Below are 24,101 nucleotides of genomic sequence, written 5' to 3' on the forward strand. Positions count from 1 at the left end.
TTATAAAATAACTGCTTGGAAAATGTTCTCAGTATGGAATATGTACTCTTTAGTGGCTGAGTACAGACAATGTAATTACTGGATTTATAACCAGTCACTTATCACGTATTACTTAATATTTGTGATTATTTTAAAGCAATTACAATGCTGAAATTAGAATGAACACATTAGCATGAGAGTAAAAAAAGACCTTACAGTATATATGAAGTAACCCATATGGACATTATTAATATAGATTTTGTAGAAATAAACTGTCAATGTGGTGATCCCATCACATCTGCAAAGGCTGCAATTCCTGCTAATGTCAGATCATGAAAATGCAATTGGCCTAGGCTTGTTAGTGCAAAAGACATGTTAGGGTTCATACAAAAAGGTTGCTTTTCATGAGGCTATCCACTCCACTGCACGGTTTACAGTATCTCAGTGCCAAATATATCATTGGGTTAATTGATCCCTTTGATAAGTGTTAAATCAAAAACATGCAAGTGGTTTTTCATGATGGCCTATACTGTATATGCTGCTTTCTGCCTACTTATAGGTCTATGTACTAAGCCTTGGAGAGAGATAAAGTGGATGGAGATTATTAGTTCAAGTTGTGTTCACCATCTAATACAGTACATCCCGCAGTGTATTTAATTATTAACAGTTATTTATAAAGTGCACACATATTCTGCAGCGCTTTACAGAAAGTATTTGAACATTCACATAAGTTCCTGCCCCAGTGGAGCTTACAATCAATATTTCCTATTTACACACATATACCCTTGGGTTATTTTTTTGTCAGAATCCTGTTAACCTACAGTACCAGTTTGTTTTTGGATTCTGGGAGGAAACTGGAGTACCTGGAGAAGACCCACGCAAACACAGGGAGAACATGAAAGCTCCACACAGTCAGACATAGTGGGAATTGAACCCAAGACCTTCATGCTGTGAGGCAGTAATGCTAACCATTGCACCAACTGGGCTGCCCATACATACATACATATATACAGAAATACATATGTAATGCTGTTCATCTTGTAAAGGTGAAAATACTGCTTCTGATGTGACAGATGTACAATGAGAGTTATCTAATATAGATCTCTCAAATTGATCAGGTGCAGCTACTTCTGTGACAACATTATGAGACAGAGACAATATATTTATTACAGTGAGTCCTTTCATACTACTGCAATTATATGTCTATATGAAGAAATTATGGAACATAATTATTGTTCAAGCACAAAGTGACAGTAGACAATAATACCTCTTTTCCACCAAAAATCCAAAAACCCAGGTCCGACATGGTTCCAATCCAGGTGAGACCCAGGTCAGACCCCATTTACACTGCACCTTCGATCTGGGTTACTCCCAGGTCAGCCCTATTCACACTGAACTCAGGACCTCATTCAGAGCCGCTCGCAAAATGAGGGTGGCCGCTTCTCTTTTGATAGGCGGCCTCCTGGCCACTCGCTAAGCTGTGGATTACCACCCACAGCTTTAGCGAGTGACTAGGTGATGGTCGCGATGGTTGAGACCATCGCGACCATTGGGGCTTGCGACAAGACCCTTGCGGTAGGGTCTCATCTACCGCAAGCGACAGACAGCTTCCTGTTCTAACAGAGCAGGAAGCACCCTACTGACATCACTGGTGATGTCTGTAGGGCCACCTACAAATGGCAGGCGTTCCTTCCATTTGTCTGGCCAACCCCCTACCACGACTACAAAACAGGGCGAGCTGTCGATCAACATCGACAGCCGCCCCTTTTGTAGTGAGCCCCAGAGTGAGAGAAATTCTCTCTCGCTCCGGGGCTTGCGCACGCGCCGTGCGCACGTGGCGTGTGCAGAGTGCCCCACCATCGACCCGCTTGCGAGCGCATAGGCACTTGCGAGCGGGTCTGATTGAGGTCCTCAGGTCTGCCCTGCTAAACCTGTGAGGTCATAAAAAGTGGGAGGTGAATGCTCCACAACCACCAATCAGCTCATTTTAGGCATGACCCAGGTCAGATAACCCGGGTTGCACCGTTTACACTGCACCATTACCCGGGTCCATCTTGGGTCCAACCCTGTTAGCTACCTGGGTTGGATTGCTGGGTCACTTGACCCAGGTTATTTTTCAGGGACCCTTTTACACTAAGCTGCGCACCCAGGTAGACCCAGCAAAACCCCTGGTTTTTGCCCTGGTGTAAAAGGGGTATAAGTTTAATTGATCAGGGTCATATTATTTCAATCACTAAATAAGCAGGACATTTTCCATTCTCTACTAAATTACTGAAAAATAATAGAATGCTGATCACTAAGACAAACATACAGTATGAACCTTGAGCGATTTAAGCTTACTGTACAGAGAGTAGCGAAAGCATTCTCTTCCAACTATATTAAAGAAAAGCATACTACTTATAAGTACATCTGCAGTTTTAATTCTAGACACCTCAGTGTGTATAATTGAGCTGTATGACACCTACTATATTAATTGTTATTTACAAATGAGCAAAATACAAAACAAAAATATATATACTTTTCTTTACAGTAATATATTTATTATATTTGTTAAATTGATTTATTTAAACAACTCACATTATAGTTTCCCTTTGAAAAGCACATTTGTTAATAGGTCATATCCTAAAAATAATCTTTAGAAAATATATACAGTAGCTAAAATTAAACTAGTATAATAAAAAAGTTCTTACAGCGCTAGAATAATGCTTTCTACACAGGAAAATGCTAACAATCTTAGAATCACAGCTGCACGTGTTTTAAGAAAAATACTATTTTAGTAAAGACAGAGCAAAGATCAATAAGCATGTTTACTCTGTGCTCTTAGTTTAGAAGCTCGCAAACAATGCTGACCTTGTGATCAATATGGACATCATGCCTTTTTAAATCAAATTATTTTGGGAAACACAAGATTCTTTCAAAGACTGGCTTGAGATCAACTGCATAAATTAATTATCTCCCATTTAATGTGTTTCATGATAGAACAAATGGCTTATTGAGAGCGTACAGAAAATCCATTCAATAAGTATCTATATTAACGGATTAACAGCTTGAAAAGTTACATTCAATTAGTACTCAACATTCTAAAACCTTTTACTGTTTATTAATGTCATGGAAATGAAACACAGCGTTCTTTCAGTGGAACTATTTAAGAAATCTGATTAGAGTTGAACTTGGGAATGAAAGAAGCCAGAGCTACTGTGGAATGGTTAAATACTCTTTTTGTATGGGAAAGTACTATGAATCTTGACATTATGATTAGCTGCATAGAAAAACAATGTTTTTATGTACAATTATTTTCACACATTAAAGGAAAAATTTTTTTATTCAATTTGGGGGTGGAGTTGTATATTTTTTAAAGAAATGAATGGTATAAAGCTAAATTATTTTATCGCATTTTTAGGTGCATCTTATAACTGTTGAAATGGCGTTGCTTAAGTGAGAAATATTAGAAGATATATACTGATGTGCCCAGCTATAGCGTGGCATCACAGCGCTATCTCTCACGCCACGCAAGGCGCGCCACACACCACGCCATGAGTCAAGCCACAAAGAAAGTTTATTAGTGAAAAAAGTCATTACGTGTAATACAACATTTTGCCCACCAGGTGTCACTTTTCCTAAACTACATAGCGCATGCATGTGATTTCATTACGTGTAATACAACATTTTGCCCACCAGGTGTCACTTTCCAATGTACCGTACGGTATGTTCTGTATCACCGGCTGATGATTGTTTGACAGAAGCTTAGACATTAGACTTTGCAAACTACAGAACTCTATTAATGGGTGAAGCGTGTGGCCTAGCGGTCTAATGCCTAGTCTCACTGCTTCTCCTCTCTTCTTGTTCCGTGGGTTCGAGACCTTGAAAATACAGTATGTTTTTTTAATTTATTTTTAAAATCTTCACTTAAAATATTCAGAATTCAATACAGTACATGTGGAGCGCATGTCTGCCCAGTGCTTCGGGAGTCAAACAGCGAAACTAGGATTTTTATTAATGTACATACAGTACTGTACCTTAGAACGCAAACTTGCGTCAATGCCGGCGCTGACATGAATGCGGACATTATAGTGATTTATTATGACCATCAAGTGGCAATGGGCCCTGTTAAAGAGACTGGTTTCTGTATATCAAACTGACTGCGCGTTTAAACCGCAAAATTGCATCAATGTCTGCGCGTGCCCAGTGGTCGGATTTTAATCACAATGGAATATGTGCCCCATGTCCAGTGGAGCCAAGCCATACATTAAGTAGCGCTATTTTATGGCGCATGCCCAGTTGTCTGTATTGCTAACAGTACTGTTGAATTTTCACACTAGTGCCATTCTGCACTGTCCAAGACTTGCAGTACCGCACAGTATACACAATAGTAAATTCATTACTACAGTACATAAGGTGCTACAGTAGTGGACTAACAGCAGTTTGAAGGGCAGATGCAGAGCGCAAACTTGCGTCAATGAAAATGCTGTCTTAGACTTGGTAACATTAGTAATTTAATATGTTTAGTAACTGATAGTTGACTGTGTATAAGAGAGGGGTCTCTATAGTACAAACTGACTCGGCGTTTAAACTGCAAAATTGCGTCAATTTCAGCACAGTTTGCGTTGTGGTAACTTATAGCCAGTTCTGATGGGTTACGGTACAAATAGGATCTCTGGCTTGTGCCCAGTGGCGGGGTTGCAATGCATTGCCAGTGGTGCTGCGCCATAGCCATACCCTTGTAGCGCTATGGCTATGTACTGTACGCCATGGCGTACAGTATGGAATATCATACTGTACAGTACCAGGTCATGATTCACACACAGTGAAAGTGTGTTATTATTACACTGACTGTGTAATAATAATATTAAAAATAAAAAGTGTAACCTTGACTGTCTAATAATAATGAAAAGCTTCATTATTAAGCTTCCTGGTTTCGAACCTGGGTTGTACAGACGTCTGCAATGTAGAAGTTCGATTTCTTACCTATACGCTACAGACGCCTGAGTACTGTACTTCATCGTATGGTACTGTAGATGTCACATAAAGTACTGTAGAGGACTAGGAGAGACTTGTGAGCAAGGGCTTAGGTGATCCGTCTTGCTTACACTTCTCTCCTTATGTTCGAGACCTTTATAATTTAATGTATTTTTTTAATGTTCACTATAGTACTGTAGTTCAGTCTTGTTATCCAACCCTTACAAAACTCAATCTATTGTACTGTATATGTGCCCAGCTACAGTACTGTAGTTTGTTGCTCCATACGGTACGCCATACAGTATACCGCATTGTTGCGCGCTACACTGTGGCGTATTGAGTCTCATAGCACTGCGCATGCCCAGTTGTCTGTATTATACGGTACTTATAACTGTAGTTGTAAGTACAATATGGTAGACATTGTAGTGATTCCCTGACTCTAGGAACTACAGTACAGTAGATGCAGTAGTCTAGGGGGCTAATGCCTAGCCCTACTGCATCTACCATTTTCTTGTCCCGCTGGTTTGAGACCTTTAAAGTACATACTTTATACGGTAATTTTATTTTGTTTTAAATCTTCACTAATACAGTACATTATCCAGAAATTCTGGTATTTCTATGCCACAGTACTTTGACCAAAAAGTCTAACCTTGTTAATAAAAAATAAAAAGTGTAACCTTTCAAGCTTCGAACCCGCAAAAGGGTTGTACAGGCAGCGTAATGTATTGGTTTGATTATTTACCATTACAAGAGACAGAGAGAGAAAAATAGAGAGAGAGAGAAAAAGAGAGAGAGAGAACAATGTACTGTAGTGTACAGTACTGTACTTATGCAGACTCTCGCTGGGGGCGGCTGGGGGTACTGTCTCTGGCACTGTGGGAAAAAAACATGTAAAGAGAGAGAAAGAGAGAGAGAAAGAGAAAAAAGAGAGAGACAGGGAGAGAGAGAAAGAGAGAGAGATAGGGGGAGAGGGCGAGAGAGAAAGACAGAGGGAGAGAGAAAGAGATATAGAAAGAGAGGGAGAGAGAGAGGGAGAGACAGAGAGAGAGGGAGAGGGAGGGAGAGAAAGAAATAGAGGGAGGGAGAGAAAGAAAGAGAGAGGGAGAAAGAGAGAGAGAAAGAGAGAAAAAAATAGAGAGAGAGAGAAACAAAGGAAAGGGAGAGAGAGAAATATAGAGGGGGAGAGAGGTATAGAGAAAGGGAGAGAGAAAGAGAGAAAGGGAGAGAAAGAAAGAGAGGGAGAGAAAGAAAGAGAGGGAGGGAGAGAAAGAGAGAGAGAAAGCGAGAGAAAAAAAGATAGAGTAAAAGAGAGAGAGAGGGGGGGAGAGAGAGGGAGGGAGAGAAGGAGAGAGAGAAAGAGAGAGAAAAAGAGAGAGAGAGAAAGAGAGAGAAACAAAGGAGAGGGAGAGAGAGAGAGAAAGATAGAGGTGGAGAGAGGGATAGAGAAAGAGAGAAAGATAAAGAAAGGGAGAGAGAAAAAGAGAGAGAGGAAAAAAAAGAGAGAAAGAGACAGAGAGAGAGACAGAGAGAGAGAGAGAGAGAGAGAGAAAGGAGAGGGAGAGAGAGAAAGAGAAAGATAGAGGGGGAGAGAGGGATAGAGAAAGAGAGAAATGGAGAGATAATGAGAGAAAGAGAGGGAGGGAAAGAAAGAAAGAGAGGGAGGGAGAGAAAGAGAGAGAGAAAGAGAGAGAGAAAAAGATAGAGAAAAAGAGAGAGAGAGAGGGGGGGAGAGAGGGGGGGAGAGATAGGGACCTGATGCACTGTGTATTACTCTCGGCCCACTGGGCATGCGCCAGACATCCCATCGCAACCCTTCTACTGGGTATGCGCCCGCCAGAGATGGAAATGCAACAGAATACAATACTGTACCGACTGCAGTAATATAGCCAACTGCGCATGCTCAGTGATAGCATAGCGCTACATGGCGTATGGCTTGGTGCCACAGATCCCATTGTACCCCCCTCCATTTCTAATCCATCACAGATGGCTGACAGCCACCATAGCGCCAACTGTGTAATACAGAGAGCTCTCTCTCATACAGATCCCACTACTACCGTACTTAGTGTGCAAGGTTGGAGCAGCATCACCAATGTCATCAGTTTGGAATGCAAAGCTATTTTACGCATCGAACGCACAGTCAGCTTTGAACACAGAGCACTCTCTCACAGACGGAAACCACTCTCAGACACAGTCCAAGGGACGTAGCCATAGTGCACAAGGCTGAGACCGCATATGCGTTGTCGCATGTTTGCGTTTTGCGGTTTCTGGGCGCACAGTTTGTGATGCAGAGGCCTATCTCACATTCTAGACAGTAGTTTCACTAACAGTTCCTGCAGTTATGAAATCACTATTCTGTGGTGCTAAATTGTACGGCACCGTCAGTTTTGAATATTCAGTACAAGGCGCATTCATAGCGGCACACTAGTTGTCCTAGCAGACGGGGGATGGTGTCTTTGGCAATAGTGACAATTCGTAGCATTTTTCAGGACACTAGGGCAGAGCTGACTGCTTACAGTAAATGGATTAACAAAGCTTCCTTTATTATGGTAATGTGAGGCTCTTGGCTTGCTTTGGGGGAAGGGACCTGATGCACTGTGTATGACTCTCGGCCCACTGGGCATGCGCCAGAAATCCCATCGCAACCCTCCTACTGGGCATGCGCCCGCCAGAGATGGAAATGCAACAGAATACAATACTGTACCGACTGCAGTAATACAGCCAACTGCGCATGCTCAGTGATAGCATAGCGCTACATGGCGTATGGCTTGGCACCACAGATCCCATTGTACCCCCCTCCATTGACAGCCACCATAGCACCAACCATGTAATACAGAGAGCTCTCTCTCATACAGATCCCACTACTACCGTACTTAGTGTGCAAGGTTGGAGCAGCATCACCAATGTCATCAGTTTGGGATGCAACGCTATTTTGCGCATCAAACGCACAGTCAGCTTTGAACACAGAGCGCTCTCTCACAGACGGAAACCACTCTCAGACACACTCCAAGGGACGTAGCCATAGTGCACAAGGCTGAGACCGCATATACGTTGTCACATGTTTGCGTTTTGCGGTTTCTGGGCACACAGTTTGTGATGCAGAGGCAGTAGATTCACTAACAGTTTCTGCAGTTACTGTATGAAATCACTATTCTGTGGTGCTAAATTGTACGGCACCGTCAGTTTGCAGATGCAGAGCCCTGTCAGCCACCATAGCCACAGTATGAAATCACTATTCAGTGAAATACAGTACAGTACAGAGCCCTCTCTGGGCACTATAGTGTCCAGAGCAGACAGTGACAAAAAAAAATATATACAGTACGGTATATTCTTTTCCAGGGATCGGACCCCGGACCATAATTCTACCAAAGTGATCACCTAACCACTAGCCCAAACGACAGCTACAGTGAACCACAGAGAGTGGCCTCATCCTTGTGCACTCCTCCCGCTGCTGTTTTTTTAATTAAAAAAATTTGTCATACTGTAATGCATCCCATATCAGTGAAAGCTGTGCGTGCATCTAATTATTCTACAGTATCGGTTATACCGTGACAACAACTCCGGCAACTTCTCTACTATTCAGTTTCTGCACCGTACAGTATGTACAATACAGTATGTGCAGTGATTTGCATCCTGTTATAAGATGTTGCGTACAGTACGGTACAGTACTATATACTGTATATGTATATTATGCGACATTAAAAATACAGTATGGGTTGTGCGTTCATGCAAATGCTGTAAATATGATAGACATTCAGTACAGTGGAGCACTCGCCACCCAGCAGTTAAGCACTGTATTACATGCCGTAGCATATCCTTCGTTGAAGAATACCACGGTATTCCACAAGTCCATGGCGCGACTCAGAGGCCTGCACACCACGCCACAAGTCCATGGCGCAACTCACGCCACGCCATGAGCAACAAAATAGCTGGGCAGATCTGTATATTTTAATGTTTTGTGCAAAATTAAATATGACTGAAATTTGACATTATGATTAGCTGCATGGAAAAACAATGTTTTTATGTACAATTATTTTCACACATAAAAGGAATGAAAATGTTATCCAATTTGGGGGGGAGGTTCTATATTTTGTGCCCACTTTTAAGAAATGAATAGTATAAAGCTAAATTATTTTATCACATTTTTATGTGCATCCTATAACTACTGAAATAGCGTTTCAGTTCTTATTCCGTTTGACTTATCATTATGTCATATTCAATCGTAATCAGATACCAATATGTAGGAGTGAGACATTTTAGAAAATATATATATTTTAAAGTTTTGTGCAAAATTAAATTTGACTGAAATTTTACACCCAAATATAAGTACATTGACTTTATTACATGTATTGTTTAGTCCAGTATTTCCTAAACCCAGTACACATAGCCACTCACAATCCAGGTGACTAAAGCTGGGAACACACTACACGATGTGTGTCCAGTGACGTCACGATGCGATATATTGCACCGTCCATACACACTGCATTATACAGTGGATGCTGACCGATGACGTGATATGGTTCCATGATGTGTTAAGCAGCATAGCATAATTCATCGCATTGTCCTATCTGCTGTGCTGCACAGCAGATGGTACTATACGATTAATGACCAGTGGGCACACGCGATCCAGCATACACACTACGCGATCCGCACAATATATTGTTCCAATATGTGTCAGAATTATACATTATGCAATGGATCACATAGTGTGTACCCAGCTTAAGGCTATCCATGCATGAACACAGGTGGCTTAATTATTATCTCAGTCCGTTTAATTTACCCACCCTTGCTTAAGCAGAGATATCCCTAATGTCCGGACTGTGAGTAGGACATGAGGACGGGGTTTGGGAAACACTGAATTAGTCATATCACTCTTCCTCTTTTGTGAAAAATTTATTAAGTGGCTTTTGAAACCAATGGAACCCACCGTTGATCGATGGTGGGATTTAAGCCCAAAATAAAGCGTTTACTAAAGACTGGTTTAACCTTCTAAAAAACCCTTCCATCGATCCCCTGGTTTCAAAACCCCTATCCCATTTCTAATCAGCCACAAACCTGTCACAAACCTGTCATAGTTTAAAAGCACTGCACAGATTACAAAGATGGGTGCTGCCTTGTATATATTTAAAATTGTACCAAAAATTAAAAACAAAATTGTGGTGTACCCCCCCCAATTGATAACCAACTCTAGTCATTTAAACCTAGGCTGGCAATGAAAAAAAAAAAAGATTGACAAAGAGATTGGGTTTCCCACAGTTTTTCACTAACCAGCACTAGGCTTTACCAGTCAGCTGGTGAAACTAGAGCACTTTTTAATTGTAGAAATACTGGCAAATGGTAAAATAATAAAATGTTCTTTCAATGTTCAATTGTATTCTAAAGAGTGGTATCTCAGTGAAAACCACAGCAAACCTCCAGGGATTTCAAAGCCACTGCTAGTTAATTCCCAATTAGTATGTTAGGTCCTTGAGTTAGTTTAGTTTTTGACTAAAAGCACTCTTTCTTATGAATAATTCTTGTGAGTAAGTGACAAGACCTTTAGAACCACTAATGGAGCTCTTTACCTATAGCAGTCATCTTTACCTAAAAGTTAAACAAATTTATCAGGACTTCAACTCTAGGTAATAAAGGCTTCTCACCGATAAGGTAATATTTGAGTTTATAAGATGACAGAACACCAACCAATTCAAAATAGATGTTCAAGTTTTTTAGCTCAAATTGGTCAAGAAGATAGAGACACAAAGAGATGGGGAAAAGGGGATGGACATGGAAAGGGGGAAAAATGACAACGTCAGCCACAACAGCTAGAGCCCGGCGAATGATGGTTCTCTAAAACTAGTTAAGTTTGGAAATTGGATCTAAAAAAATAGATTTCATGTGTTTTGAATTGTATGTAAGTCCGTCACTTGTGGTTTTAGGTGTCATTTCACACAGGGGAGTGCATGGAGAGGATGTGAACTGTAGTTCATACTGTAATGGTACATACTTGCTATTAGGTAGAGTTGTAGGTAGATGGAGTGAAAGGGAAGCATGTAAAAGACCTCAGGCATCTTTGTTACTATGTATGCTTGTTTGCAAGACACCAGCTAGCACCTGCAATCCAGTGCAAACAGGTACTTGAGTACTATAGTTCTGATTCAGAGCTGGGAATAGTGTAAAAAGAGCAAGCAACTGTGCATCTTGGTAAAACCATGCTGCACTGCAGGTGGGGCAGATATAAAATGTGCAGAGAGTTAGATTTGGGAGGGGTGTGTCCAAACTGACATCTAAATTGCTGTGTAATAAGTAAGGTGTCCAGCATTTGTGGGCTACGTGCAAAAGCAGCCAGTATTTACATGTATTTGTACCCCTTGCATTGCAACATGGTATATCCAGGAACACAGGGTCTGATTCAGAGCCGCTCGTAAGCGGCCGCTCGTTCGCTCCGAGCGATGTTCGCACATCTGCGCATGCATATGGGTCATAATGCGCACGCGCCAACCAGTCAATGTGGTTGGAAAACGTGTGTTCGCAAAATTGCGAGTGCCTGCTAATTTGAGTGACAGGATGAGGCGTTTGTGGGTGGTAACAGGGGAAGGTGCTTGAAAATGGGGAGTGGAGATCCGAATGCAGGCATGCCAAACGGTCAAAACGGGCGTTTTAAGGGTGTGCATAATTAACAAAGCAGCGTCATCGACCACGTCACTTGGTTGTTTCTTAGCCTGAACTGTTCGCATGATTGCGGTAGGAAAATCCAACCACAAGCACTGCGAGCAGTTCAGACGCCTTTCGGTGTACTCGATTAATCTAATAAATAGCAGAGATGACGTATGATGCGAGCGGCCAGGGGGCGTCTTTACAAAATAGCGAGTGCATATTTCCTTCGCTCACTCAGACATAGAGGCATCAACAGACCGCAAAGAGCGAGCGCTCAATTTAAATAGCCGGCCCCTTTTTCTGAACGAGCGAGCGCAAATAGCGTCTGGCTCTGAATCAGGCCCACAGTTACTTGCTATGTCTTAGTTAATTCCAAACGCTGAGTAAGGCACTATGGGCCTGATTTGTTACCATATGCAACTGTAAATAAGCACGCAATTGGCCAATTGTTGCATTCTGCGCATGTGTATGCATCGAAGTTCGCGAACTAGCTATTGCGATTGGGACTGTGATTGCAGAGGTTATGCAGACCTCTCGCAGATTGATTGACTGGAAGCACCGTTTGTGGTTGATGATGGGGGGGTGGAAGGGGAAACACAGGCATGTCAGTGCGTATGCACAGCGTTGCAGGGGCGTGCATAAATTATCCACTGCGATAGCCTACGTAGTGTGAGGTCTCATAGAGTGCATTGTTGTTAGCAATTTCTGAGTAAGGTCAAGGCTTGTGCAAGTGTGCATGAGGCTGCGATGGTACTCGTTTGTACCAATGTTTTCGCTATTCTGCTAAATATTACAGATGTCTGCAATGTAAAATGAGCGTCCTTATGTAGTGCTGATTTTTCATTGATTAGCATGCTATCGCAGTTAACCTGCATGCGTACGCAATATGTGAATCAGGCCCTATGTTTGTTAAATATGAACTTGAAGTGAGCTGCACTTACTTATAATTCATTTTCATAGATGTGCTATATTCTTTTAAACTGCAATGTGTTTGTGCCGCTGCTCAGTCACTTAGTTTAGCTAGCAGCTCACTGCAGCCTCTGACTAATGTTTGTGAAAACAGTATTGTGAGCTCTGAGGTGGTCAAAATTGACTGGAAATTAATGTTAATAATACTGTAGCAACAAAAAACAGGTCCACGTTACATGATTTTATCAGTTTTCTTAAATCAATTTTTAAAGAAATCCAGATTGACAAACCAAAATTAAAACACATTAATGATTTAGATCCAAAACCAAAACATGGGATTCTGGCCTTGATTGAGAGCCGGACGCTCTGACAGAGCGCTCGCTCTGAATCAGGGCCGTCCTTCTGGATTTTTAGAGCGGCCTCCTGGCCACTTGCATAGCTGTGGGTGACCACCCACAGCTATAGCGAGCGGCCAGGAAGATGGTCATGATGGTCAAGACCATCATGACCATCGGGCTTGCGATGAGACCCTTGTGGTAGGGTCTCGTTGCCGCAAGCCCCGGAGAGATTTCGGCTCTGACAGAGCCGAAATCTCTCCCACTGACATCACTGATGATGTCAGTGGGGCCGCCCCCAAACGGAGGCATTCACATGGGAATGCCTCCGTTTGGGCAGCCACTCCCCCGGGCCCGCCCACCAAAGGGGGCGTGCTGTCACTCAACATCGACAGCACGCCCCCTTTGGTACGAGACCCGGAGTGACGGTTTGCCCGTCGCTATCCGGGTCTCGTGCATGCGCACGATGGAGCCGGCTCCATCATGCGCATGTGCACTGGGCCACTATTGACCTGCTGGCGAGCGCATAGCGCTCGCCAGCGGGTCTGAATCAGGCCCTCTGTGCATTTGTCTACTTTTTACCCACTTGCGGATCTCCCAAGGGAAGGAGTGCTCCTCGGTTAATCCGTGGATGCCAAAAAGAGTACGATTAAATGGAGTGGGAGGTCATGCCGTGTTCTGGAATGGGCCCTGTATTTTTTAAATGGGTTCAATTTACTGAATTCTGCGACATGTTCCTGGGTCTCCATTAATGGGTTTGTTTCCTTCTCGTTTCCCCTGTCTAAATTTATGAGACGGGGTGTCCTTTGTCCTCAGGACCCTTTGCATTAGCTGTATCTGTAGCATTTACGATGCACTCATCCAGATATTGTGGGGCTTTAGCTAGGTTGTAGGACAGACATATACTGATGATCTTCTACTATTTTCATCAGATTATACAGTGTCTTTACCTACTGTCCTTCAGTTGATCAATGAGTTTGGCACATATTCTAGTCTCACCATAAATTGGGATAAATCTTACATTATTCCTCTTTGGGGTTCCTGTTCTATAATTCCATTATTACCTCTTTCACTTCATTGGGATAGCTGCTTCAAATAATTGAATAACCAATTCCCCACAGGACCTTATAGCTGTGAATGTACAACCACAATGTACTTATCTTAGGGATAAAATGCGTTCTTAGTGTAGGCTCCCCATAACCTTACCTGTCAAGTTAACTTGGTCAAAATGTTGGTCCAGCCCAAATTCCTTTATGTTTTTCAACAATCCCCTATTTTCCTCCCATTATCATTGTTTCTGAAAGCTGATAGTCTTGTTTCTCCTCTGGTGCATATGGACCATCAAGCCCATATTCAGCTCAATGTTCTTACTAGATGCAGGAAAATGGAGGCTTGGCATTTGTGGCACAATTGGCACATTTGTGGCTTTGGTTACAGGATACTTTTTTGATGCTTTACACACTTTATTAGTTGCTCAGGCAACCTCTGCAAACACACCCCTGCATGTCCTACTTAGTGATAAAGAGTTTCATATGGGACCCTCTATGGTTACACAAGAAATTCAAATGAGGGCTACAGTCACCAAGCTGCTAAACTTTCAGGGTTTAGAAAGCTAAACAATTGTCTAAAATCTCCTTTCAGACTAGGGTGGTGTGGGGTGACTGGGGGTGTCTACAATGAGGCAATCATATACTAAAATCCTTTAATCAACCTTGCAGTGAACATCAACTCCCTTCTACTCACTTTTATCAACTCGCTTCCACTCACTTTTATCAACTCCCTTCCACTCACTTTTATAGATATCTGCCGGACTGGCATGCCTTAGCTGCCCAATTTTCAGACAAACTTCCCCTATAAAAAACTCCTCACTTATATGTTTCTTCCTTCTCTCAGATCCCTTAGAATTCTCTACTGCCTCTACTTCTTCCTTATGACTGTTTACCACTCAATAGATTTATGACATCTCAGACTATGCTTGAAGTCTGATGTGGGTCCTCTGCATGCTAGCTAATGTTTGTGTGGCTTGTTCCTGGATGACCACCTTTGGGTCCTGACTTTAGTGCTTGGGACTCCCTGGTCAATGTTATCATCACCTATCAAAAATACATCTATATTAATTGAAATGCAAGCATCCAAATTTGACCATATCTGGGTATCTGGCATAAATGGCTGCAATCTAAGTGTGCTAATGCTTTGACTTGGGCCCCACTTCCTCTCCGCTCTCATCACCATCATAGTGATGGTGATGGTTTAGGGTACTGCTCTGTTATTACTGAGACTGCATAATAGGCTGTTGATTTTCTACTCTGAGGGCTGCTGTGCTACTGGGTCTCCTTCCTTCGCTTTGTCTTTCATTTCATATGCTGTTGACACTGCATATTTAAGCTGTTTATGTATTCAGCTTCTGATTACTCTATGCTTTTGTTTGTCAGATGGACCTTAACACTGTGTATACAGAGCTGTTAACCCCGTTGAGATATTTTTTTTCTATGCGATTGTAACATGTCTGTTCTCTATGCCTGTTTCATGTTGTTTATTTGTTCTTTTCCATTTTGAAAACCAATGAAAATTGCCCAATTTAGTAAAATGCAAACCATCAAGCAACATGTTTTGAAAACTTCAAATTGCTACCTGCAATGCCAGCATCGTGATCCAAGATCCACACAAATGGAACATGTATCCAGGGCCAAATTAGCAATGGAGCAGATGGGACTATAGCCTCAGGCCTCCACATAAAAATAGGTCCATCACCATGACAGCATTATGATGACCAGCCAGCTTGCTAAAATACAGTTGGGCATGAATCATGAGTATTAAAAATTTATTTCTACTTTCCTCACAAAATCATGCAATTTTTCTACTTTTTACATATTTAAGAAGACATTGGGGCTGATCAAGTAAGGGTATACACACTAACAAAGCACTAGTCACAACTCATCTGTGTCCAACAATAGAACCTTGATAATTTTCAAACCTAGGTCCATCTGTACCTTAATCTGGACTGTATTATCCATTGGTTTGCCAAACCAAATAACAAAACGCACAAAAATGCACAAACTTATTACAAATAGCTTTCGTGGTCAGTAAGGTCGATCAATTTGCATGTGTTTGCATGTATTTTGAGTAGGATGTCTAAATAAAGATATGTAGTTGATAATTAAAGACTTTTCCCTCTTATCCTTTCCTTGAACTATTTCTACAACAAGTGCTCCTTGTCTCTCATCTCCTTCTCCTTCTCCCCTTCACCAACTCTGCTCACCCTTATGATGATCATTGAAAGCTGTTGTTTCTTAACCTGTCACTCAGTGGTGTCCCTCCCTGTGGTGACACCCTGTGCGGTGAGGAATGCAATGCGTGCTGCCAAAATGGGGATGTGACCTCTTGGAAGGGGGCATGGCCTCACAGCCCGAACCCCGGCCTGTGGTTATCACTGGGGTGGTGGGGGGTGTCGGAGGTGAGGGCAGTGCCGGCTCCCTCACTGTCACAGGAGCTGAGTGCTGCACTTAATGCTACAGTGCAGCATCCGGCTCCTGTCACTGAGGGGGAGCCTGCACCTTGGTGTCACCCCTCAGCGGATGACACCTCGGTGCTTCCCACACCCCCCTTGTGATACCACTGCTGTCACTAATTATTGACGGATTACTATAGCTACAGACGAGATGTAGTCACAATAAGTGTAAGTATTAGAGTTAGGGGGAGAGTTAGGTTTAGGCTGTGGGGGGACAGTTAGTGTTAGGCTATGGGGGAGGGTTAGGGATAGCCTGCGCGAGGGGAGGGTTAGGCTGCGGGAAAGTTGGGCTAGGGTTAGGGGTGGGTTAGGACACTTATCTAATTATGTTGAGATTTTGACTGTCGAGATGCCGCTCTCAGTATTCTGACAGCTGGCATCCCGGCCGCCAGGATCCCATACCCAACCTCTACAGAGAGTTGCTCTACCCTTCTCTTGTATATGTCACTCTCTGATTATGGTTCTACCATAATTTTGTGTTTAGGCGTTGTACTCACTGCTGTACATTGTATGTATGCCTTGTTCTTATGTACACCTATTGTATGGCTCTGGGTGCACCTTGTGGTGCCTAAGAAATACAATATAATAATAATGATTATAATAATAAAAATAATAAAAAATAATAAAAAAAACAAAGTTGCTGCAAATATACACTTAGACACATCCTTTCTAAAATATACAACTTTAAAATCATATAGTTAACTACACTTTATTCATACATAATAATAGTGTGCAGAGTGAGTGACTATGGAGAACCTTGACTTCATAGACTGCATTAGCACTTTATGCTGGGTAAACACCTGTTGATATATTTCTTGTTCGATCATTGAACAATATATCATCACAACTGCATTGGCGGCTATGTACACCCGATATGTCTGTGAATTACGTCATTCACAGACATATCAGGTCGGCTCTGCAGCACAGTCAATACCGATATATCTGAAAGATGGGATACTTTCAGCATACCGACATATGGGATGCTGGTGCTTAGATTACTGATGCCAGAATCACGGCCCATGTTGGAATTACGGTGCCAGCATCCTGACTGCCGGCATCCTGAAGGTAAGTAGCAGGGTTGGGGGGAGGGTTAGGGTTAGGGACTAGGGAGAATGTTAGGGTTAGGCACTATGGGGGAGGGTTTGGGTTAGAGTGCGGGGAGGAGGAGGTTAGGTTTAGGCACTATGGGGGAGGTTAGGTTCAGGCACTGGGAAGAGAAGGTTAGGGTAGATGGGATGATGGAATCAGGATTTTTACTTCTGGGATCCCGAGTGCTGGCATCCCGTACCCATCCCCTGAAAGATATATTGGTGCATCTGCATGTGTGTACGGACGACCTGCTCACCGCTCATACACTGGCTGCAGGGACCTCCAAAGCTGACATCACAACTAGGCGGGCAAATTTAAATGCCTGCCCAGTTGGGATGTCAGCCCAGACACATCAAGTGGCCAATTGGTAAGTGTGTGTATACTGTAGCTTACAATTCAACCGATCTGACGATGGATCGGTCTACTGACCGATCCACCGCCCTAGTGTGTACCCAGCATTAAGAAGAAGGCCTAGGCTTATCTGGCCATCCAATGTACCTACAGAAAAAGTCATGTTTCGCTTATGTGACATCATGGTTAGGTTTTGAAATGATCATAAAATGTGTACTCTAATGCTGCCACCTGTGCTCAGCAAAATATTTTCAGACTTTTGACATATTTGTACACTTAGATGATAACTTGTCTGTCCCTATACCATACTGGTTTGATTTAGCAAGAATTAAGCTGTTAATATAAAAATGCATGCTAAGCCGGGCCCTGTGTAAAGTTGCTGAAAATGAGCATACAAGATTCATGACATCACCAAAGGGAAAAAAGGTCTTTAGTGCTGCACATTCACATTGTGCAGCGTTGTCAATAATTTTGTCTCCTGAATGTGTTTTTATTGGGCAATTTTTATTTCCCCAGATTAAAAAGTCCTTCATTTGTCCTTATGGCAATATGCAGTTATGTACACGTCATTTCAGGAACCTTAGCTTAAAGCAAATAAGGGGTGGCAAACAATGCTTATTCAAAGAATGCACAACGATGTGTTTACTTTGTGTAGTATAATCTAATAGCCCAGCTTTCATTGCTTTACATGGATTATGTAGTATTTGTCTTCTTTATGTGCTCCTAAATAATGAATCAAATGAATGTATTACCAGATTAATAATTAAACATGTGATTCATCTGCAAGATATTAGCATCTTGTTTAGAGGTTTCCCCAAAATATTGCTTAATTAGTTCAGTTATAAAATGTGTTCTAAATATAATAACATACTCTTTCAAACATGGACAAAAAATAATGGCAACAATTATACGGAGAACATGCTACTAGCTCGGCATATGTTTAGTTTTTATAAAGTAGAGGATTTTTATTCTTTTCTCCTTCCCACATCACAGCTCCTGACTTTAGACAAGTAAGGAGTGTTGAGAGTAGTGACAGTCAGAAGGGGCTGCAAAGCTGGAGAGATACTGTACAATGCTGAGCCTGATTCATAGATGTTCAGCGACAGCCGCTGCGTCTTTTTTTTGCGCAGCAGCTGTGCCAAAATATGTAAAAGTAGCAGGAAGCATCTTGTGTTAAAAGACGCCCACTGCTGCCTTCCTGAGATCCTCTGTTGCGTCCAAAGATGCAGCATCGGATCCACTGCGAGAACATCACACCGGCATCGGACATCTGAGTAACAATATTAAAGTTGTTCTATGGCTAAGATCTATGTGCCAATAGCCCTGAATCAGAGGTGGATGCAAATGGCTTCTCGGCTGCGATCCTGCAAATGTCGCAGCTGCCTAGCTGTTTATTGAGACGCCCATTGACTGCCACTTGCATACAGAGACGCATATCATTAACCATCTGAGAAACCCTATGGTCGTGTAGATTCACTGTGTGAAAAGAGACGGCGGAAATAATTTTACTGCAGACGGGATCACAATCGCAGTCTGTGACATGCCCCTGAAATGGTCTCAACATGCCTGCATTTGAGCTGCCAGTCTTCCTTTACCTCCCACAAATGCTGCCTGTCTGTCAATCACACTGCTCCCAAATCCTCGCTGTGACCGCCGATGCATGCGTAGTGCAACTCATACCCACGATCAAACCTCCGATAATCGCTCAATTGTAAATCCACCTCTGAATCAGTCCCAATGTTCCTAGCAAATCTTAATGGTTTAGGGTATGTGCAGGAGGGGGACTGGCACTCGCCATTACCATACATATAGCATTTGCTGCTGGTGTCTCTGTGATGCTAAATCATTGGGAAGGGGTATTTTTGGGGAAAATATATAAAAAAATAGTGATCTTATTTCTAGCCACTAGGTCTTTCGATTGGAAATTTATTTTTTAAGACATTGCTTTATTCAGGGCTATTTTTCTGGAAAAATAATGTTCAGGAACTGTGCATGGAGCTATAGAAAAACAATTCTATATAGATTATATTTACATATATATTATGTATATACTGTGTATATATATATATATATATATATATATACACAATCCACAGCAGATAAAGCAGCACTCAGGAGACTTCACGATGGGGTGAAACAACGTGTTTTAATTTGATGTTTTGGGATACAGAGACCCCGTCTTCAGGAACACACAGAGGGCACCTGGAGCAAGGTATTTGCCCAGCTTGGGGCTTATGGAGTGCCGGGACTATTATATGCATATATATATATATATATATATATATATATACACACATATATATTAATTAGAAAAGAAGGCACTCAATATAAAACTTATCTTATGAAAAATAAATTTTGGCCCAGGACATTACGTCATAGTCAATGAGAGTTCCTGCTTGTTCATGCAGAAAAATAACACTGGCTTTATTTTGGGCAACTGTCCCCTTCTCTAAACGAAACACCAATATGTATCAATAAATAGTTCTCCCTGGACTTTGTAATCAACACAGTAATGATATAGTAGGAGGAAGTGAGTAAAGTAGTTGTTATGTTTCATTAATGCATTAGAATTTTATATTTAAATATATTCCAAAATGTATGTGTTTAACTCTTAAGCCGCGTATCCACTTGCCGAATGAGGAATGTTTGAACAATTACGACATCGTAATCGTTCAGTCGTTCCTCATCCTGTAGGTGCCCACACTGAGCGATATGTCATTCTGTGCAGGCACCCTCCCTCATCCCCGAACATGCCAAATTTGTCATTATAGGCAGATTGACCGGCATGTTCAGGCGATGATTGATATCGGAAACGACCAGTGGGAGTGCGCATCGCTGGTTGTTTCCGACATTAAACTGCCCGCTTTATGCATGATTAATGAGCGATTGAACGATTACGATGATTTAAACGCTCAATCGCTCTGTTTAATCGGCAAGTGGATACGCAGCTTTAGAGGCATATTTACTAAAGCTTCTAAAACAGACAAGTGGTGATGTTGCCCATAGCAACCAATCAGATTCTGTGTATCATTTTCTACAATGCAATAGGAAAATGATAGTTATGATCTTATTGGTTGCTATGGGCAATATCACCACTTGTCTATTTTAGAAGCTTTAGTAAATATACCCCATAATCTTTGAAAAATTGCATGACTCAGTATTTCAGTAATGGGGAATAAACACAGCCTTTCCCAAGTACAACACTATAGAAAGAAACTGGTATGGCAGTATTGTTTTTAGACCTTGAATGGTCAGCATTTTCCTAACACTCTTGCATCGCTAACGCACTAGCAACCAGGTCTCAGATTTTGCATGGACAGTCATTAATGCAAAGATCCCAGTCAGGTCTATACTACCATATGCTAAATTGTATGATTGTACCCTTCCTGAAACACAGCCAGAAAGATGGGGATGATGACTGAAGGCATGAAAATTGGTTACAGTGAAAAAGGAGGACTCATCTAATCAAAGTTGGACTGTAGAAACTAACACTAATCAACACCATAACAAAAGAATAGTATAAGGCTAACTTATATAGTCTTATCTTAAAATGGTGCTATCTAATCCACCATAATTTAGTGAAGGCAATATAACCTATTCTTATAGCAAGGCACACAGTCTATGTCCCCCACATGTTGTATCTCTGTACTATAGCTACACTGTGCTCAATATTAGGAGCCCACTAAGAGGGGGATTCATTTATTTCTGTCACTGTATGGGCCATGCAGTTCACACCCAACACCTTTTAACGGGCTCAGATGGGACTCTCTTTTTCTGCACCATGTGCCACATGCTGCTTATTACAATAGAGTAGGCAGCACATGGCTGCTTAGTTTACAGAGCATAGACCCTGTCGCCACTTCTCAATTGAAGTAGATTTGTTTTGTAAGGGGTATATTTACTAAAGTGCGGGTTTTTAGAAGTGGAGATGTTGCTCATAACAACCAATCAGATTCTAGCTATTATCTTCTAGAAGGTGCTAAATAAATGTTAAGTAGAATCTGATTGGTTGCTATGGGTAACAGCTCCACTTCTAAAAACCTGCACTTTAGTAAATATACCCCTATGTGTATATTTCCCCCTTTCTTCCATGTATGCCTCTGCACCCACTTTATGTGTGGGTATATCTCTCTGCCTTTGTGTTATTCAGCCCATTTCTTTCTCTCTTTGTTTGTCTCTCCCTCTGCACCACTTATGTGTTTTTTTCTCCCTCCTCTTTATGTTTGCGTGTCTCTGTATGAAGGGTGTCTGCTCCTTCCTTTCTCCCTCTTTTTATGTATGTCTGTCTACTTGAGTCCACTCATACCATCTGTACCCCCGCACATGTTCGGTTGAGCTTCCAGTTTCCCAGAACATCTCTTGCACTTAAATCATCCCCTTCTGATAACAGCAACTGGATAGGTTTGGATTAAATTGATTTTAAAACATTTAGAAACCTTAATTAAAAATTATTCAAAGAATTGAGCACTTTTTAATTCTAATAATATGTTACCACATGACCACATACCTGAGATGGTGATTACAGAACAGGTTTTGTGGTTGTACAAGTTATATAGTCTTCCCCATCTAAGCGTTTGGAAAATCCCTTTAGAAATCCTGCTTTTCTTACTTCATGATAGTTATCTAAATGTTGCTCTTCCACAGGAAATATGCACTAATATAGGGCTTGACACATTTTTTTAAAATCTATGACCAGCGTATTTAAGAGCCAGACTTTTGTCCACAACCAAAATACTGTATTTGAAAACTTCTCTAGAACTCGACTCATGCCCCTTCAATGCCCCTTAAGTCTTCATGCCCGTCTCTGGTACTCAATTCATAGAATAACACCAATTCATAGTATGGTATAGCACAGAGGCCCCAGTCAGTGGCGTAACTAGGGCAGGGCGAGTGGGGTACGTGCCCTGGGCGCCGTGGGACCAGCGGCGTGGGGGGGCGCCGCCGGCCACGGTACCGGCCCATCCTAGTTAGCCAGTGTAGTGCCAACCGCAGTGAGTGCGGTCATCACTACACATTTACACAGGATTTGTGCTAGGCTTCCCAGCACTGGTCCTGTGTTGCACAGCTGAGCCCCTTCCCTCCCCCTGAGCGCTTGCCCAATAGCACCAGGAGGAGGGTGGCAGGTGGGCTCATGCTTTGCATAACACACACATTGCCGCCAGCGCTGGCGGTGATGTGTGTGTTAATCAGCAGTCAATGAGAGTCAGACAGACTCTCATTGGCTGCTGCTGCACACACATCTCCGCCAGCGCTGTTGGCGATGTGTGTGTTAAACTGCAGCCAATGAGAGTCAGATAGACTCTCATTGACTGCTGCAGCGCCCACTGCAAGAGCTGGTTCCCTTCCGGCTTCTGCAGTGGGTAATGGGAGAGATGTCATGACGTCATGATGTCTCTCCCATAATGCAGAGTGTGCCAGCCCAGGAGGACTGACATGCAGACGGCGGCGGGAGCCAAAGCGTGGATTCAGGTAAGTATTTTTCTTTTATTTATTGTTTCAGTTAAATGTGTATTTTTCGGGGGGGACACTTACACTGGGGTACTGCTTCGGAGGGGAACTATTACTAAGGAGGGGACTACTACTGGCAGCACTGCTTCGGGGGGGACCACTACTGGGGATACTACTGGGGGGGATACTACTGGGGGCACTGCATTGGGGGGGATCACTACTAGGGACACTGCATCATGGGGGACCACTACTGGGGACTACTACAGGGGGTATTGCATCAAGGGGGCATCCTACTGGGGGCACTATATAAAGGGCACTGTATAGGGGGGACTACTACTGGGGGCACACCATTGGTGGGGACCACTACTGGGGGGAGGACTACTACTGGGGGCACTGCATCAAGGGGGACTCCTACTGGGGCACTATATAAGGGGCTTACTACAGTGGGCACTGCACAGTGGGGACAACTACAGGGAGCACTGAAAAGGGAGAACCACTACAGGGGGCACTGCATAGGGGGGATAACTACTGGGGGCCTGCATAAGGGGGACAACTACTCAGGGCACTGTATAAGGGGCACTACTGGGAGCCTACATAAGGGGGGATCACACCTGGGGCACTGTATAAAGGGCACTGCAAATGGGGGATCACTACTGGAGGACTGCATATGGGGGATCACTACTGGGGGCACTGTATAAGGGGAACTAATGGCAGGCTGCATAAGGGGGACTACTACAGGGGGAACTGTGTAAGGGGAACTTCATAAGGGGGATCACTACTGGGGGCATTACTGGGGGCCTGAATAAGGGGGATCACTCCTGGGGGCACTGTTTAAGGGGCACTGCATATGGGGGATCACTACTGAGGGCCTGCATATGGGGGATCACTACTGG

General features: G+C 42.7%; 1 protein-coding gene across 2 annotated transcripts in view; it reads left to right on the forward strand.

Moving 5' to 3' along the window:
- The window catches only part of TFEC (transcription factor EC), an 85,080-nt gene that overhangs the window by 46,761 nt on the left and 14,218 nt on the right, over positions 1 to 24,101 (forward strand). The window contains exon 5 of one of the 2 annotated variants that reach the window (XM_088456287.1): positions 7,244 to 7,246. The exons of the other annotated variant lie outside the window; for it this stretch is intronic. Coding sequence (XP_088312413.1) covers positions 7,244 to 7,246 — 3 coding nt within the window. The remainder of the gene's footprint in view (positions 1 to 7,243; positions 7,247 to 24,101) is intronic. 2 annotated transcript variants of the gene reach the window in all.

This window comes from Taudactylus pleione, unplaced genomic scaffold, assembly GCF_031769625.1.
Source record: "Taudactylus pleione unplaced genomic scaffold, aTauple2 ptg000041l, whole genome shotgun sequence".
Lineage (NCBI taxonomy): Eukaryota > Metazoa > Chordata > Amphibia > Anura > Myobatrachidae > Taudactylus > Taudactylus pleione.